This window comes from Astyanax mexicanus, unplaced genomic scaffold (genome assembly GCF_023375975.1).
Source record: "Astyanax mexicanus isolate ESR-SI-001 unplaced genomic scaffold, AstMex3_surface scaffold_38, whole genome shotgun sequence".
Classification (NCBI taxonomy): domain Eukaryota; kingdom Metazoa; phylum Chordata; class Actinopteri; order Characiformes; family Acestrorhamphidae; genus Astyanax; species Astyanax mexicanus.
Window position 1 is genome coordinate 1,267,837 of NW_026040048.1, and position 18,504 is coordinate 1,286,340.

Sequence of the window (18,504 nt, forward strand, 5' to 3'; positions counted from 1 at the left end):
CATACATCACCATAGGCGTCTTTTGGGATAAAATCTGTGTGTTTTTTATAGAGAGGAGTATGATTTGGCAGGCTTTAAACACAACACAATATGAAACACTGACTGCCGCTATTCCTAACATATGAGCTAATTAAAACTCAATACTGTTTTTTTTTTTTTTATCAATACAGTAAGGCAATTCAAAATATTGTGATGTGATGCAATATTGATATTATCTTACACCCGTAGTTTTGAAAAGCTTTTGGGTCTTGAAATGTTCTACAAAATGAATTCAGGATGGAGGGATACATGAAAATAGTCAACAAATAAAACTTATTTTAAAAATATTTTGTAGTGTTGTGCTGATACTGGCACTTAAACACAGTATCAGTATCGCCAACAGAAGGCCCTGATACAATGCAGCCATTACAGACATGCAGGCATTCCACTAGACGATTCTTGACAGCAGCCAGCAGCATGTCCAGGGTCTGGGGTTGCTATACTTTCCTACTACATCTGGTGGGTTTGTATAGTAAATAAAATGGCAATATTTGTGTTTAGTCATGGTTAAGTCATTTGTGTTTAGTCATGCCTGCTTCCATTCATCACCACTGAAAAAAAAATCAGATTCTGTAAGTTTCTCTATAATGAAGCATTTTATCAGTGGAGCACACTGAACCCGACTTTGAGTTGCAGTGACTGTTTACGTCTCAGTGACTAATCACACAGAAATTGGTGGAATTTCCCTGAAGGAGAAAAGAATACAACTGAGTCCTCTGCAGACAGGGCAATTTCTGAGTGTTTGGTCTCTTACTTATCTCAGTATTCAGTATGCAGAATTGGAAAAAAAAACAAAAAACATTTATTTTATCGAAAAATGTTAAAGCAATAAAAGCTGAAAAAAAAAAGAAAGTAAATTCCCCAGAGGGCTTAGACCCTAAGTGACAACCCCCCTTTAAGACATTGCCCTGTCTGCAGGAGTATCACTGTTTTTTTTTTTCTTTTATAACTTGGTCCATCCTGAGCACCGCTGTCCACGCAAGCTGTGCTTCCATTGATCACAAACACGATCAATCAAAGACTACCTCCACCCTGCATACCTCCAGCTTTGCATGCAGTGTCTCCATTTATTTTCTTTATTCATTTATTTTTTTGTTTGTTTTGTTTGTTTGTTTGGTTTGGTTCTTGATATGAATGGTACACAATGCACTTTGTATGATCCAGTCTGTGTGGTGGAGATGTTTTCCAGTGAGCCACTGTGGATGAAAATAAAAAAAAATAAAAAGCTCCAGTGTCGACCCCTGTGTGATTTATAATTGATTGTGTATGTGTATGGCAAGCCTGCATATAAATTAGTATATCATGATTACTCAATTAAAAACTCAAAAAATCAAAAACATTTCAAAATAGAGCTGGGGAATATGATGATACATTATTGTATTGTGATACATTTGAATTTTGATAAATACAATGGGAAACACTAGGGTATCATTCTTATCACATGTGCACTTCAACTGTGAGAGACAGAATCTTAAAAAAATTTACATTGTATAATTTTAATTAATTAATGTCTCTCTAATTTCATAAAGTATTTTATCGCCTACTAACCAGCAAGAAATCTCTCACAGACCTGGGTTTCTTTAAGAAGCTACTCCTAAAACGGCACTTATTATCTGTATCATCTGCACCCATTTTAACTCGTTAACTGTATAAGAGACACCTGTCCACACAATCAATCCATCACACTCCAACCTCTGCACCATGGCCAAGACCAAAGAGCTGTCTAGGAACACCAGGGAGAAAACTGTAGACCTGCACGTGGCTGTTGGCACAATTATTTAAAAAAAAATAGAAGAAACAAAAGATGACTGTTCATCTTCATTGATCTGGGGCTGTAGGTACACTTTAATGGTGAGAGACAGAATAAAAAAAAAATGTAATGATTGTAATAGGTGATTAACTCAGGAATACGTTTAATAGTGAAAGTAAGAGCATTTCCACATGCTCATTGCAAAGTGAACTCAAGTAATTGGGACTAAAGGCTAGCTACATATCACCACATATCAGTGAGGCTAACCAGCAAAAACGACTTTAGTTTGTCAGGGAGCATAAAGATTGGACACTTAAACAATGGTAGAAGGTCATGTGAGTCTGATGAGTCCAGATTTACCCTGAATGAGGTCAGCTGACTACCTGAATATACTGAATATAGACCAGGTTATTCCATCAATGGATTTTTTTTCTTCACTGATGACACGAACATATTTCAAGATGACAGTGACAGGACTCATGGGGCTGGAATTGTGAAAGAGTGATTCAGGGAGCATGAGATCATCATTTTCACACATGGATTGGCCACCTGAACCCCATTGAGAATCTTTGGGATGTGATGGAGAAGACTTTGCTCAGTACTCCAAATCTTCCATCATCAATACTCAAGATCTTGGAGAAAAAGAATTCAACAGAAATAAAAACTTGCTTGCGGAAACGATACCACAGTGAATGTGTTCTGTAATCAAAGCTACAGGCGGCCGACCAAATAATAAAAGGCCAAATTTTTTGACCAGTGTGTGCTAAGTAATTTTTTCCTTACATATATTGAAACTTTTTTTTTATCATATTGCTCAGTCCTATCTTAAAATTAGATGAATTAGCTAAGTATTTCATTCACAATGAATAGTTATATGAATGCCTTTAACACTGCAGTGGAATTTCATGGCCATGATATACTCTTAAAAAGTAGGTTCAGTAATGATTTAAAAAGCATCCTGTAGAATCTGAAAGCTTTTCATTGTTTCAGTTCATCCCATTTTTATTGTTTAGAATTAAAACAAAAATGTATTAAATTAACTTCACTTTAATAAGCTATAGTTGTTGCTGTATTATTGTGGGTTATTGTGTTTGTATTTAACACTAAAGACCCCCAACAGGATATTGGGAAGCCTAAGTTTAGCATTACTGTTAATCATTTATCTCTGCAGCCTTCTGAAGTAAAGTTCACAAATCATCTCAGGTTTACTGAGGTCTGAATTACTCAGCTATGGAATTTCCCACTGATGGACACTATCATGTGGTAAGGTTTTGATTTATAGCACTTAAGCAAATATTGAATTAAATATTAAATGCTATATTAATCTTACACAGAAATGAGTTGCAAATGAACTCCAATTCCCAACTTTATTCTTGTTCTGCTGTGTTTTTGACTGTGCTGAGCTACAGCCTGAAGAGAGCCACGTGTCTCTGAGAAGCCTCCCCTCACTTACAGTCAAATTGAATTAGCGTCACTCATTAAGATCATGCTGGATGTCATGTGATAGACTTTGTGTCTCAGAGTAGACTGAAGTAATTGGGAGGAAATGAAAAACGTGATTGGATGGAGCATGGGAGGGGGTTCAAAAGGCCATCGCTTTACCATCCCACCATTGGATACATATTTTTACCATATCGCCCGGTCCTACCAGGCTGTACAAAGGCTCTAGTACACATGTATTCACTCATTTGGATTTTTTGAAGCTTTTTAATTCACAAACTCTTTCAAAACCTCATGTCTTTATTTAAATCCCACACATAGAAGCTTTTACAGTGCAAATCTTTGTAAAGGTAAAACAGGTTTAAATGGTAATACAAAAGCTGCAGGAAAACTACAGGAGTCAATTATTTTGCATAGTTTATCAAACAAACAGCAAATCAGTGCAATAATAAGAGGAACCAACAGAGCATGCTAATTTAAAGGTTTCCAACATCAAACCGCTTAATTTTAGACCTGAGAGCAGAGTCTTTCAGTTAATCAATCAACTTAAGCCCAAAGATAAGGATTTTCTATCTGAAAAACCTTAAGTTATTTCACTAAACTGAGAAATTCCGCTTTTTGAAACTAAATCTAATTTATAATAACAATTAAAATAATCAACAAAGAATAGCTTAATATAAAACTGCTTATTTTAAGAAAAAGCTTTAGTAAAGATGAAGATCACAGATCCTCTTTTTCTCCATTTTGGTTCTTTGGTTCTTCAGTGTAACAGTTCTCAAATCTCAGAACTCTTCTGTTTACTTGGTGGGAGCGAATCCCACTCGGTCGTTGTCTCTGTCGAAGACGGTGTAGTATCGACCAATGAAAACGTCCCCTAGGATCCAGAGGGGGCCAGCAGGGGGCGGCACGTCCATCCCCATGAAGCCAGACAGGCAGATACTCACACCCATCTGGGTCTCCTGAAAGAGAGAGAGTGTGTAATAGTGTGTGTAATTTTGTGTTTTTCCCCCTACAACCCTTGTCAATGTTCACAGAACTAAGAAACTGGACGAGGTTTAGAGAAATGCCCAGAGGAGAGCCACTAACGGTGCGTTACCTGCACAACGTAGTCTTTGCCTGTCAGGTTGAACATCTTTCCCCCCAGACTGATGGAGACCGTGGGGAGGGAGGGAATTTTCTTGCAGTCAATAAAGTACTAGAGAAAGGAAGCAGAGGTAAACATTATTACTCCTGTGACTATAACATCCAGTAACTGCTTATGATTATCACTTATTTTTTAAATAGCATAAGCTTGCTGGTGGTGTTTTATACTGTAAGACTGGTAAAGACAATCCATATTTACACTCAGTCTCTCTGTATTATTTGATTAGGCCACAAATACTGTACAATATACCACTTGGTTCTGCTAAAGAGGATAATTCTTAGTATTTAGAAGAAAGGATAATGAAAAGTCAGATATAGGAGATCAGGGATTTGCTGTATCGACGGATGGCCAAACCGATCTAAATGATTTATGTAGAACACATACAGAACTAATCTGGATAGCTTGTGTTAACATTAATGAAACATCCCACATAAAACTTTTCACTTTATAGTATCCATCCATTCACTCCTCCTTCTGCTTCCTGTATGAATTCACTCAGTAGCTGGAGCCTGCTGTGGACCATATATATCTGCTCAGCTTTCACATTCAAGGAATGAATTCTACAGTTAGATCTAAATGGTTTAATGCAGCTTCTGTGATGTTTTTAGAAAGTGTTTTGGGATATGAACCACGCCTCAATTTCCCGAGCTCCTCCCCCTGGTCCTATATATACACCTCGCAACCTCGCACCTGCCTTCACCCAATCACCACCCTCATCTTCATCCCTCACCTAGCTGCGAGGTGGGGACCTGGGTTGAGAACATGCAACATAATCACAGTTCCTCTCCTCGCATCGTGTAGGCGGGGTTCATTATAGCAAATTACCATGTGATGTTTACAGAATATTGTTTGTGTTTAGTTTGTGTGAGTCAGAAGAGGCCTGTGCTAAATGAAATATCATGTTCATTTGATTTGTATTTGGAAGAGTGAATGATGAAGCACTAAACAGTAGTTGGTATTATTTAAAATAAAAAATTTTAATGCCAGCTGATAGTCCTGGTGTTTGTGGGTCTCGGACAAGTGCACAGACAAGCAGCGGGGAATAAGTAGAACAAAAGCTAAACCAGTGGTGAAATATTGCTATATATCTCATAATTATATATATTTGGAAAAGACACTGTTTTCTTTATCCCTAAACTCGGGAAAAAAAGTTACATTCTATTGAGTACAGAACTGTTTTATATTATATATGAAAATAAATAAAGTATAAAATGTGTTTGGGTTTCTTACCTCCCCCATCAGCAGAGGGATGGCTCCGATGGCTTTGTTCAGAGCTCTGATCTCCTGAACCGGCCCCACGATCATGGAGGTTCCGGTGTCAGCGATCGCCTGACAGCCGCCCTTGCAGATGGTGAGGGTGCTCCCGACCTGAACCCTGCAGACCAATCAGAACACTCAGTGTGGCAGTGTGGATCATCAACACTGTCTGTAAGCTCCATAGATGACACAACAATTTCATAACTTGTATTTTTAACATTTTGTACTATTTCTAGATACTAGTTTTAGTTCTACGAAATGAAAAACATTTAATTAAATCATTTGAGTTGTTAGTCTGGTTGGAGCAGACCAGTAAAATCACAAAATACATGTTAAAATCAGCTACATTTATCTCCAGCATTAACCCAGCTTTCATATATTCTGTAAATAATGTGATATAAACAAACACACATTCACACACTGTTCTGTAGTGATGCTCTCAGGATGTTCAGTATGTGTCATTTAGGGACTTTATAAATAATTAAAGTGAAGGACAGAAACTGTTAGAAACTTTACACAGCTTTTTAGAGGGGTAGAAGAGATTTATACATAATTATAAAGTCCTGGAAGATCACAGCACTACAGCAATCTGCTGCATTAATGATTTTTGATTATTTTATTTTCTAAAAGCTTAATAATCAGTTCCTAAAATGATGCACAAATCTGTGCCCAATATCGTGCAGGAACATATTCATTTAGAACTTTTACCATATTCAAACCATATTATTATAATCTAGTTGTTGTTGGGAAAAAAATACAAAATAATTACTAAATGAACTTTCATTCACCACCACTGTTAAAAGCTGTAGCACTATTATCACCCTGTATATCAGGGGTGTCCAAACTACGGCCCGCGGGCCATTTGTGGCCCGTTTCCTTTTTTGGAGCGGCCTGCGAAGTATTTTAGAAATTTAATTCCGCTGTTAAGCAGATTTTTATAATGTGAGATTCAAAGTTTGAACGCTAGGTGTCAGAAACGAGTCTAAAAGCGGAGTGGGAGTGCATTTCCAGCGCAGAAAAACAGGACAAAAGAGTCTAAAAGAGGAGAGGGAGCGCATTTCTCGTGCAGAAAAACAGACCAAAGAGTCTAAAAGCAGAGAGAGTGCGCATTTCCAGCGCAGAAAAACGGACCAAAGAGTCTAAAAGCGGAGAGGGTGCGTATTTCTAGCGCAGAAAAACGGGGCAAAGAGTCTAAAAGTTGCCGTTATTAAGGAGTTTAATATTAAGAGAAATCATGAAATTAAACATCAATTTGAAAAATCTTGGTTTACACTACACTGTCAAAGTTAAAGATAGTAAGTCAAGTGAGTAAATGAAATAATCAGGAAAAAAGTATTATTTAAAGTGGTATTTCATTATTTGTTTTATTAGAGTGTGGCCCGTGACTTCAAATATATTTCTCCTTCTGGCCCCCAACAAAAAGAGTTTGGACACCCCTGCTGTAAATGAAATCACCAGATTTAAATGCAAAGATGTATGTAAGTTTGTATGTAAGTTTACGTACTCGTCCATGAGGAACTGCCAGTAGGCTTTACGGGTAACGCTAACATAGTGAAGATCTCCATCAAAGTACTGCGCATCAAAACCCCCCAGCATCAGCTCACCCCCAATCTCCGCTGCAGTGTCCCTAAAGAGGAAAAAATAAAAACACACACACACAGAGTATAAAATTAGTGTTCTTGAGCTAATCTGATTTACTGAACATCTGAGAGCGACCTATTCTTCCACTAATGTTTGTAGAAGCAGTCTAAGCATGCCTAGGTGCTTGAAAGTGAGTCAAAATTAGTTTAAAAAATTGGATAGTTGATTGAATACTTTTGTCAATATAGTGTACATGGGACACTATGAGCAGGAGGTCGCAGGTTCGAACCCCCGCTCATGCAGATTTACCCTCAAGCTGCCGGCGCTCAGAGGGAGCAAAATTGACCCTGCTCCCTCCGGGTGGGTAGATGGCACTCTCTCCCCACATCACTCCTAGGGTGATGTCCACAGCACAGGGCGTCTGTGAGCTGATGTATCGGAACTAAGTCGCTGCGCTTTCCTCTGAGCACGCTGGCTGGCTTTACATGTATCGGAGGAAGCATGTGCTAGTCTTCGCCCTCCTGGTGTGTTGAGGCATTACTAGTGATAGGGGGAGTCCTAATGAGTGCTTTGGGTAATTGGCCGTGTAAATTGGGGAGAAAAATGGGTTTTACATAGATTAAGTCGGATGTAGAGTGTACTGCAATCACAGTCTTTAGCAACAGGAAAAACTGGTAGTTTGTGGTATTTGGTGAAGATCATGCAACCCTTGCCCAAAATAGCGCGTCACTGTAACGTCCAACACAGCATGATGAAGAGCAGAGATTAAATAAGTGATGTACAGAATTAGTGCTGCAGCTAAAACTCATGTTTTTGCACATTTTCCACCATTTACTCACTAATCTGATCAACTAGCAGCAGAGAGAGAAAGACCTTCCCCTACTACACAGTAAGAAGCTGTACTGTCAGTCACAGTCTCTCACACACACACACACACACACACACAGTGTCACATGCCTGCAGCGAAACAACAACATTCTTTCTACTCAAGTCTTTCCACACTACTCACTTTAAAAAATGCAATGGTGAATTTCCCAAACAGAAAAGAGGATGTTCAGATAGAGGAACAGCCTGAGCTTTGAGGAACAATTGAAACTCAAACCATTCTCACACTTCTTTTAGAAATGAGTTCATGTAAGTGTTAGTGTGAGTGCAGAGGTCTAACAAAAAACTAAAATTAAACATTAACACACTCATCTTTAACTAAACTGATCTGTAAACGGTCTGTTTTAGTACATAAAGTTTAAATGATAGAAAACATGAGTAGAGCAGTAATGTTGAGTACATAATATGAATATGAATATTAACATTAAGTAGTTGAATAAAACAAGGCAATAAAGTCTAAATCTACCTTGTGAAGGAATACATTTAAGCTCATTCTAATTCCTAGGAAACAACATTAACAACATTAAGCTGTAAAATTTATACTTCAGCTGGATTAAGTGGAATAATCATCAATATTTTTACAGGGTATCTGCAGGTAAGGGGAAACCAACATTTATCCCCTTTAGAGGCTTTTCATTAAGCTTGTGATTCCTGTACTGATATTTTAAGTAAACATACATTAACAGTTTTGTGAGTTATCCGAGCCTCATGCCATCTGCCTTTAAGAGATATACTTAAGACATTTTAAGACACATTAATATATTTTTTTCCTCAAATAAATGAATGTAAGAATTTTCAAGAATGTTTTTAGCATGAAGATGGGCACCAAAACTCGAAAGAAACTGGGAAAAGGTCCAAAAATAGATGATCCTTTTATTAAATGTTGCGCTGGCTGGTCTCACATGCAGACAGACTGGAAATGACCGTCTATGGTAAAACAGTCTGCGATAAACTAAATTATTCTCATTTTAAGACCATTAAATACCACTGATATATTGATAATAGAATAGCATAACAAAGTGATAACACCTTTTAAAAGACAACTAAAATTTTAATTAATCATAGATTAATAGATCACCTGCTGCAGTCCACACAGTGTGTATGGAGCTGCAGTTACTAAAGCATTGGTCATTGTTTACTGTTATGTATGTGAACAAACAAACACAATAGATGATACTCTGTAAAGCATTTAGGATGCTCTTGTCTGGGCTACCTGGGCATCATTTCTAACAGTACAGCATAACAAAAAGTGCTGCGGTGACACTTACACAGGTGACACTCAACTTAGTCTGTGTCTCCAAAAGTGCTTAAACACAACTGATTATATTTTTACTCACTAAATATTAGTACTTTCCTCGTTTAAACAACATTTTTTGCCTTTAAATGCCTTTTAAATCTCATGTTGAGTTGTTTCTATTGTTTTTAGAGCTAGACGACAAACAATGGCAGAAACAATAGTTGACTAATCAAAAAAATAATCATCAGATTAGTCGACTACCGAAATAATCATTAGTTGCAGCCCTACTAAATAATTCCATTGATTTTTCTTCATAGTTTGGATGATTTTACTGTTAATCTACAATGCAGAACATTTTAAAATAATAAAAAATAAATAAAAACACTGAACTGACCTGTTAAAGTAGAAGGAGAAGATGTTACGGGGGAGAAGCTTGGCGGCCATGGCTGTGTCGAACACGGGTCTGACTCCATCCACAGAGATGGTGGGATAAGCCATGCCCAGCACCCCATCAAACCGCGCCACCGCAAACACGATGCCCGGCTGCTTCACCGCCTCGGCAAACTGCTGCCCGGTCACGTTTAAACCTGCCAGCTAAACACACACACAGACACAAAGACACACACAAAAACAACAAACACAAACACTTGAATAAGAACCCAGAATCCAGACCTGAACAGCATCAAGTACCGGTACCAAACGAAAGCTGATATTATTATCATAAAGACACAGTGAGAGTGAAAGGTCCTGGATCTGAACAATATTAGAAAATATTCTGAAACTAAGCTTATTATTTGATGATTTAATGCTAAATGTTCTTTGCAAATGTGATTTTATAAATAAATTACATACACTATATGGACAAAAGTATTGGGACACCTGTTCACTTGTTTTTCAGCTGCCTGCGTTTCTATGGAGTCAGTCAGTTCAGGTAAAGCTTCCTACCCAAATTTGGAGCTTTGCTGCGAGATCTGGTTACATTCAGTGACAGAATACATTCGTGAGGTCAAGATGCTGGATGATTACCATCTCATCTTATCACCCCCCAACTGCACACCTCATCCCAAACATAAGTCCTATGAATTTGCACACCTGTGTCAACAATGAGTTACTGAGATCATTGAAAGAGGGGTCCACAAACATTTGGACATTCAGTGAATGTCTGTTTGATCCTAAGATTTTAGAAGAATAATGTAGGGATTGGCTGTGTAGAGATGGACTGTACTCTAAGTGACCGTGACTCACATTAACCGTGTCCTGACTGATGAAGCCGGACAGACTGCCCCTCCCGTACCGGATAGAGAATGAAGTGCCATTCTTCACATATGTGCTGGACTTCTTAGAGTTATAGCGATGATGCAACCCTGAGGCAGAAAGAGAGAGAGAAAGAGAGAGAGAGAGAGAGAGAGAGAGAGACACACAAACTATGAGAAGTCTGGTTCAGATCGCAATCCATTTTCTTTAACAACCTTACTCATCCCTTTCAAGAGTTTGTTTCTTCTGCATCCATTCAATTCATATTAAATGGTTTCTAGTTATCTAATATTTAAAGTAAATGCAGTCTGAAGTAGCTACTGCTGTGACCCCTGTTCATAAAGTACCTAGCTATGGAAACCCAACAGTTCAGCAGGCTATTAAACATTGTTTACAGCTGTTTAGGAGCATATATGGGGACTCCACATAGCTATAGCAAGGTTAGCTAGCTAGCATAAACATATTCACCGCCTTTTAAAGAAGAAGAGCTATTTGTAAAGGTGCTACATTTAAAACTTACAAGTTCTATTTTTACTATTCTGTGGGAAACTTCACGAGTATGGGTGTGTGTTCTGGGTTATGCCAGTGGGATGTTCTGTTGTTGGATTCTCCTCCACTAAATGGTAAGAGCAGATGCATGGACGTTTGTGTGGGTCTTTAAATTTAGCTCCTTCAACCACAGATCCTCCTCTGTGGAAAGTGGTGGATGGAGGTTAGAATAGGAATAGAGTTTCTAAAAACTGCAATCTTTCTGTGTTTTGCTCAAAACCCTGTTGATCAAGCCACTTTCTCCTCTTTTACTAATTACTGTGACACCCTCTAACTAAACGGGTATACTGTAAGACTAATTAACACTGTGGTAACAATCTGGATCAATGGTCTGCTTCTACGCCAGAAACTGCAACACAAAGTACACAAACATGGCGCCTCTCCTTTTCATTGCACAGAATAAGGTGGATAGCAGGCAGGATTTAGGTAAATGATTAGGGTGTAACTATAACGGGTCTATTGAGACTGTGATGTAACAGTTTGTAGTTGTGGAACTGGCCCATTTTACAGCTCTGTTTTGGTTCTGCTGGATGTTCTTTTAAAAAGAGTAACAATAGTGTTCAAAGTTGCATCTACTGTACTTTCTTTATTGCACTATACTCCGAAAACAAGAAGTATAGAAGTGTGTGGTTTGGGACACAGCTGACCTTAAGAAAGGAACAAACACTTAAACACTGGTCTGTTGCTACAGCCTGTAAATTGTTTAATTACTGAAATAATTTAAGAATTATTTCAGTGCACTTACAAATAATATTCAAATACTAGATTAAATAGGTGTAAAATTAAATTAATAAATTAAAATATAATCATTGGATTAATAAAGAAAAACAATTATTGTTAGGACCAGCCCTTTACATACACATCACCAGTAATTACCCTGTAAAATATTTCAGTGCTGCGACACAAATCACACCTACACTGGAAGCTAATGGGCGGCTGCTTTAGAGCCTTCTATTCTATTTTTGCATCGATTCAAAATACCTTTTGAACAAACAGGTTCTTATTATTTATGTACAAGAAAATGTGCTGAAATTATGGTCTGTGCTCATCAGCCACACAATACAAAGCAGATGCAAATGCCAACAGCAAAATGCATACAGAGAACAATTTGGGATTACTCACAGCAGGCCAGGTCAAAGAAGGAGCAGTGAACGGAGGGCACCCACAGGTTGGAGGAGCCTGTATCGAACAGCACGGTGAACTCCTGAGGGGGGGTGCCGATGCTGATCACACCGAAGTACTGCGACTGACAAAGCAGAACACAAACACAGGATGAGCCACATGCCAGCTGCACAGAGGTGTGGACACAGGCTGATATACATGTGAAACATCATTGAAAGTGTTCAGAAACGACAAGAACCAACGCGGTCTTTAATAGACATGTAACTAGGGGGGTAAGAAAATATTGATATTGTATTGTTAGTGCTTCATTACTCTATATCAGGGATGGGCAACTTCCATGATGGAGAGGGCCACATTTTTTTCAGCATGACCATTGGAGGGCCACATGACCTCGCACTTCAAATAATTGAATATGAAAAACACTACAAATTATTTTCAATAAGAACAAATTTTATATGAATTAATATCTGTATGTTTACAGCACCAACATTTATCAACAACTATTTTCTGCATATTAATGCATTTTAATACGGCAAAAGACAAACCGTTTGCTTAAAAAAAGTGCAAAAAGGAAGTCCTTCATATCAAAGAACAAAAAGTTTGCTTAAAAAAACTGATTGCAAATACAGTAGTTCCTCTGTGTAAAATAAGTTCATTATAACAAGTCCTTCATAAGCAACAAGGACAAAACATTTGCTTATAAAAGTGCAAAAGGCATTTGAACTCATTTATAACAAAGAACAAAAAAGATTTAAAAACTGATTGCAAATAGCTCATTCAATAATAGCAGAAAACTAGACCACAGAGGCCCAACATTTATTGAAGCTAATGATGAATGTTTGGCAGCGCCCTCTAGCGGTCAAAAGTAGAATTACGTTTTTTTTTTTAATTATGAAATTATGAAATTATTTTTGATCTATTCGCGGGCCGCACTGAGTGATGACGAGGGCCGTGTGCGGCCCCCGGGCCGCCAGTTGCCCATCCCTGCTCTATATGATGCCGCCATAATCAAATAAATAGGGTAAACCTGCAGTGAAGAATATCTGCGGTTACATTTTGTAAAACTGAAACCAATAAACCCATAATTCCTGGTATTTGCTTAATTATAAGTTTGTTATCCTCTTTAGTAACACAGATGCAGTGAAGAATTGCCTTGTGATATATTTAGTATCACGGAATCACAGTATTGTGATATCATCGGTAACATATCATGATATAACGCGCCCATCATTTTAAGGTTGCTGTTTGCGTGGATATGTGTGGAAAGCTGCTGCTACTGCTGCTTACATCCATGAAGTTGGTGAGTTTCTCTGCAGGGGGAGGTGGAGGGGTGGTGGTTGCTGGGGTATGGGTGGTGGTTGCTGCGGTGGAGGTGGTGGGCTCCTCCTGCCAGGCTGTCTCTGCAGCGGCTCTGCTCCTGGCCTTCAGCTCCTCGATAGTCAGGCCGTTGTCAGCCAGCAGGCGGCGCACCGAGCGCGTTTTGTGCAGGGGAATTCTACACAACAAACAGAGGGTTTTATCAGCCTCGACACAAATTAACCACGTTTTAAAACCATTTATCAGGTTTAGAGGTGGATATTTTATCTGAATAAGCTGAATACAGAGTCATGTTCGTTCACAGCAACAGCCAGAGTGCTTAGTTTGCTTCTGTTTGGTAGTTTTTGTAGTTTGTAATTCGAATTTTACGTTCCACCTTAAATGTGCACCAACTGCTCGGGAGCGCCTGCAGCTGCCAAACTGTAATTTGATGGTAACTGCGGTCGCATTTAAGGTGGAACGGGCAATTCGAAAAACAAGCTGTTTTACTTCCTTTTAGTAATAGGCGAAGTGTTAAAAGATATGTACGTGTAGCATTTAATTAGCTTCCGTCAACATATTTCACTAAAAATAGCAAAGAAACATTAAAATCCCATTACTGTTCGGTTAACATTAATCATTTAGTCATTTAAGCTAGTTAAAACCTACCTGATGACTGCATCGCTGTAGACAACTAACAGCAGCACCAAACCCAAAAACCGACCAAATCCAGCCATGCTTTCTTCTTTTTCTGCTCAAAACTGATGATATTTCACTTCTAGCTACTAATATACCCTTCTGTGTGCGCTGTGGCGCACAAGTGAATGTTAAACCAGCGCCGGTTTATGGAGAGATGCTCACTTCCTATTTCCCTGTTATATCAGAAAGTGCTGCAGTCCGCTAGAGGGAGCCCGCGAGGGAGCACGCAGTGAATGGGGGTCAATGGAGCTACATGGCTAAAACCCTGAAATTAAAAACAGGCTACATGTTCATGATATTCGTTTAATTTTAAAGGAATAAAAAAAAGCATATTTGCATTTTCCATAATTCTACAGCAAACAGGTTTTATGCTCTAAATACACTGCATTACTGCTACTGTGACTGAGCTGATGCTGCAGATAAAAGCTCAATCCCATTTCTCTTTTGTACCCTTCCCCTAAGAACAGAGTAACAAGGTAAAGGGGTGAAATCCACCTCAAAATAATTGGAACAATCCTTGAAGCCCCAGATACAAATACAGCTCTGTAAAAAAATTAAGAGACCACTTCAAAATAATCAGTTTCTCTGATTTAACTATCTATATGTTTGAGTAAAATAAACATTGTGGTTGTATTCTATAAACTACAACACACTGTGGCTTGTACACGTCTGCAGGTCTCCATTGAACATTAGACAACCTGAAAAAATGATCTTACTCCAGTCCTCTATGGTCCAATCCTTATGGTCTTTTGCAGACTTCAGTCTGGCTCTTCTTTGGTTCTCATCGAAGAAGGTCCTTTGTCCTGCCTTTAAAATATTGTTTTAAACTGTCCTTTCCATGCACTTCACCCCAACTGCCATTTGCCATTCTTTTTATAGGTCACTTGATGTCATCGTGCGGCTGCAGACTGACATTCAAATAAGTTATTGGTCAATCTCCAGACTTGATCCCCATTGAAACACCTCTGAATCCAGTCATGTAAGATGTAAGTTGGTCACAACCCATCAAACAAAGCTGAACTGCTTCTAAATTAATATGAACTTGTTTTCTTTGAATTTTTATAGGTTTGAAAACATTGTGCCTTTTGACCATTTCTCATTTTCTGCAAATAAATGCTCTAAATGACAATATTCGTATTTGTAACTTGGGAGAAATGTTGTAAGTGGTTTATAGAATAAAACCACAATGTTTATTTAACTTAAATATATTTATAAATAGTAACATGAGAGAAACCGATCATTTTGAAGTGGTCTCTAAAAGCTAAAGTTTGCTGCTGGTTACCTAGTTCTCATTTCTTCAGAAAGGGTGCAGGAGGTGATGCATTGGATAATTATTGTCCATTCCTTATTTTTTGTGATGGGGAGCCCAAATTGCTTTTATTGTATTTTATTTTATATATTTTTTCTTAAATGATTTAAGATGGAATGGGAAAAAACATGATAAAGCCATAAAACATGGAAATTACACAGTACACTATGGTAATATAGTGGGTACCATCATTTTTAACAAGGAAAATACTCAAATTCATAGGTTTCTATGGACGCTTGTCCTGCCATCTTGTCAGTGATTCTTATTTCCCTCTGTTTTAAGTGAACCTCTGAAAAAATAATGTTTAAAGAGCCACATACCTCTAACACTTCTGTCTATCTCTTCAACTAAAGAAGAATCGGGACCCCTACCCCTAGGTGTGCACACGCAATAGAGGGGTAGGGCAAAGTGGTAAGGCCAAAGAGTATAGATAAATACAGAGCACATTTAAAAGACTTATAACTGGACCATGTCTTCTGTACCGAAGCATGTGATATTGTTCTATGTTAAGATTTTTAATGTTATTTTTATTTTTTAGTTTAAAAACTATAATTCACGCATAAACTCTAAATTTGGTCATTTGCTCCATACGAATCTATTTATTTTGGACTCACTCGCGGGCGCCCTCTGCTGTCTGATGATCCCCGCACACATTTTTCAGTGGATTTTCTCTCTGTAAAAGTTCTCTGGTGTCACGAGAAGACAGATGGGGGCGTTCAAATCCACACACTACCTCACACTGTAGGCTACTGAGTGTTTAGGATGCTTGTTAGTAGGGTAGTGTGCGTTTCTGAATGCAGCCACAGTTACCGTCATTATCGTAAGAACTGGAACCTCGGGCGGAGCTGCAAACCTAGAAATAAGGGCTCCGTCTTTTGCTCCGCCTCTCGTCCTGTCTGATTGGTGGATTCGTGTGTCTGTCATCACCTACCTTTCTGTTATTGGTTGATTCGCTTTTAAGTTTTGTGTGACAGAACCAATTAGAAACACAGATCATCACTAAGGACCCATCCCTCAACATGTCAATCTTCATTAGAAAAAGCCGCGTGTAAACATTTTCTGTAGTATATTTGGAAAAAGCAGAGGATAAACAGCAGATTATAAAGGGAATAATTTGAAGGTAGTCTGACCTGCTGTACAGCAGCTCTGCTGGTGATCTCTTCATTTTTATCTCCTCTGTCTGTCAGACCATTCTGATATTTGTTTTATGTATTTTTCTGTCTTTTCTCCTCGTTCTTCTTTTACTTCTTTTTCTTTTTTCAGATTTCTCCACGTGTGGCATTCTTCTCTACATTATTTTCTTCTATTGGACAAGATCAGGAAAATTTACGACCAATTTTCAAATCACTTCCAATATTAAATATTATATCTGGATCATCTCTTCTCTTTCTTTAATAAAACATTGAGCCAGGGGTTAAATGTTTTTAAACTTTATTAAACATTTTTTTATTCTTTATTAAAATAATATAGATTCGAATTTTCATTAAAAAAAAACATCATTAGATCTTCAGCTCAGTTTTTATCATCATAACGTCAACTCTCTCATAACTCAGTCCACACTGCCCTTTCTGTGATTTCTCTGTGTTCTTCTCAGGTTCAGCTGTCTTCAATCTGCACATTAGTGTCTTTTTGAATGTCCACCTCAGTGTCTTCTTCAAAGTCGTCCTCCTTGTCTTCCGTAAAGTCCTTTTCAATTTCCATCTCCTTGTTTGTGCCTATGTCCTACTCTTCATCTCTTTCAATGTCCACCTCTGTGTCTTTAAAGTCTTTCTCCTTGTCATTCTGAATGTCTTCACCGTTGTCTTATTACTGTTTTTTTATTTATGTTGTTCTCATAATTCATGTAATTTTTTTCTTTGAAGATGTTCAACATCCTTCATGGCTGCTACAGTCATGATGATCTTCTGTTCACATCATTGAAGTCCATCAGTTGTCCAGCTTTGCCATTTTCATTACTGATACACAGTATTTCCCCTGACCATTTCCTTCACTTACCGAGGGACTGGTCATTGTCTTTTCCAGTCCTGTCCAGATGAAGGGAAATAGCTGGAGAAGGCATGAGCATCATCTTCTTCCTCCATAATGTTGGGTAGGTCATCTCCTGTTTTGATTGGGAGAGCCATGTCCTTATGTTGTGTTAATGTATGTGTTGTTATCCTTACCTATAGGAAAGACTGGACAGTGGCACATTCAACATAATCTAAGAACTCAGTCCCGTCAAAGTGTTCTAAAAGCAGAATTGAGGAATTTGAACTGATTTAGAAACAGTGAATATTGTAAAAACAAGCTGTAAAAAAGAGGGATATCTAGAATGAGATAAAACCATGGCTGGCATTTTCTGAAATAGGATCATGCTTTAAAGAGTTTGACAATCGAAACATATTTGGTTCTGTAAAAAACATTTAAATTATTTTCTTTTTTTTTCAATTAGCCATTTGCTTCTAAATGAGTTTTTAATAAAGGTCTGTATATTTCGGACTATAACGCACACTTAAATTTCTTTAATTGTCCCAAAAATCTACAGTGTTCCTTATAATCCGGTGCGCCTTATGTATGAATTAGTCAGGTTGTAAAGAGCAGTAAAGACACTCCGCAGAAGTGCAGCATTATTAAGGACTATAAAGGAATTTTCTTTAGCTCCGGCTAGAGCAGTATTAGCATTAACTACTAACTAAAGATCCTCTTTAACCTGTAGATAATCCTCTTTAACCTGTAGTTAAATCCCCTTTAACCTGTAGTTAAATCCTCTTTAACCTGTAGTTAAATCCTCTTTAACCTGTAGTTAAATCCTCTTTAACCTGTAGTTAAATCCTCTTTAACCTGTAGTTAAATCCTCTTTAACCTGTAGTTAAATCCTCTTTAACCTGTAGTTAAATCCTCTTTAACCCGTAGTTAAATCCTCTTTAACCTGTAGTTAAATCCTCTTTAACCTGTAGTTAAAT

General features: G+C 37.9%; 1 protein-coding gene across 1 annotated transcript; it reads right to left on the reverse strand.

The window, feature by feature from the left end:
• Nucleotides 1-3,468: 3,468 nt before the first annotated feature.
• Nucleotides 3,469-14,427, reverse strand: napsa (napsin A aspartic peptidase). The gene is made up of 9 exons (XM_022682945.2): nucleotides 14,224-14,427; nucleotides 13,546-13,753; nucleotides 12,259-12,382; nucleotides 10,579-10,697; nucleotides 9,728-9,927; nucleotides 7,135-7,257; nucleotides 5,604-5,748; nucleotides 4,326-4,424; nucleotides 3,469-4,188 (listed from the first exon to the last, which is right to left on the reverse strand). The coding sequence occupies exons 1-9, from the start codon at nucleotides 14,289-14,291 to the stop codon at nucleotides 4,027-4,029; spliced, it is 1,248 nt and encodes a 415-aa protein (XP_022538666.2). The 5' UTR covers nucleotides 14,292-14,427; the 3' UTR covers nucleotides 3,469-4,026.
• Nucleotides 14,428-18,504: the final 4,077 nt, after the last annotated feature.

Bases quoted from the DNA above. Each gene is read 5' to 3' on its own strand.
- napsa (XM_022682945.2), bottom strand. From the start codon at position 14,291: ATGGCTGGATTTGGTCGGTTTTTGGGTTTGGTGCTGCTGTTAGTTGTC. The intron at 12,383-13,545 runs GTAAGCAGCAGT...CTGCTTTGTCAG, and splicing joins AACTCACCAACTTCATGGAT to TCGCAGTACTTCGGTGTGAT. The intron at 5,749-7,134 runs GTACGTAAACTT...ATTGGTCTGCAG, and splicing joins TGGCAGTTCCTCATGGACGA to GGTTCAGGTCGGGAGCACCC.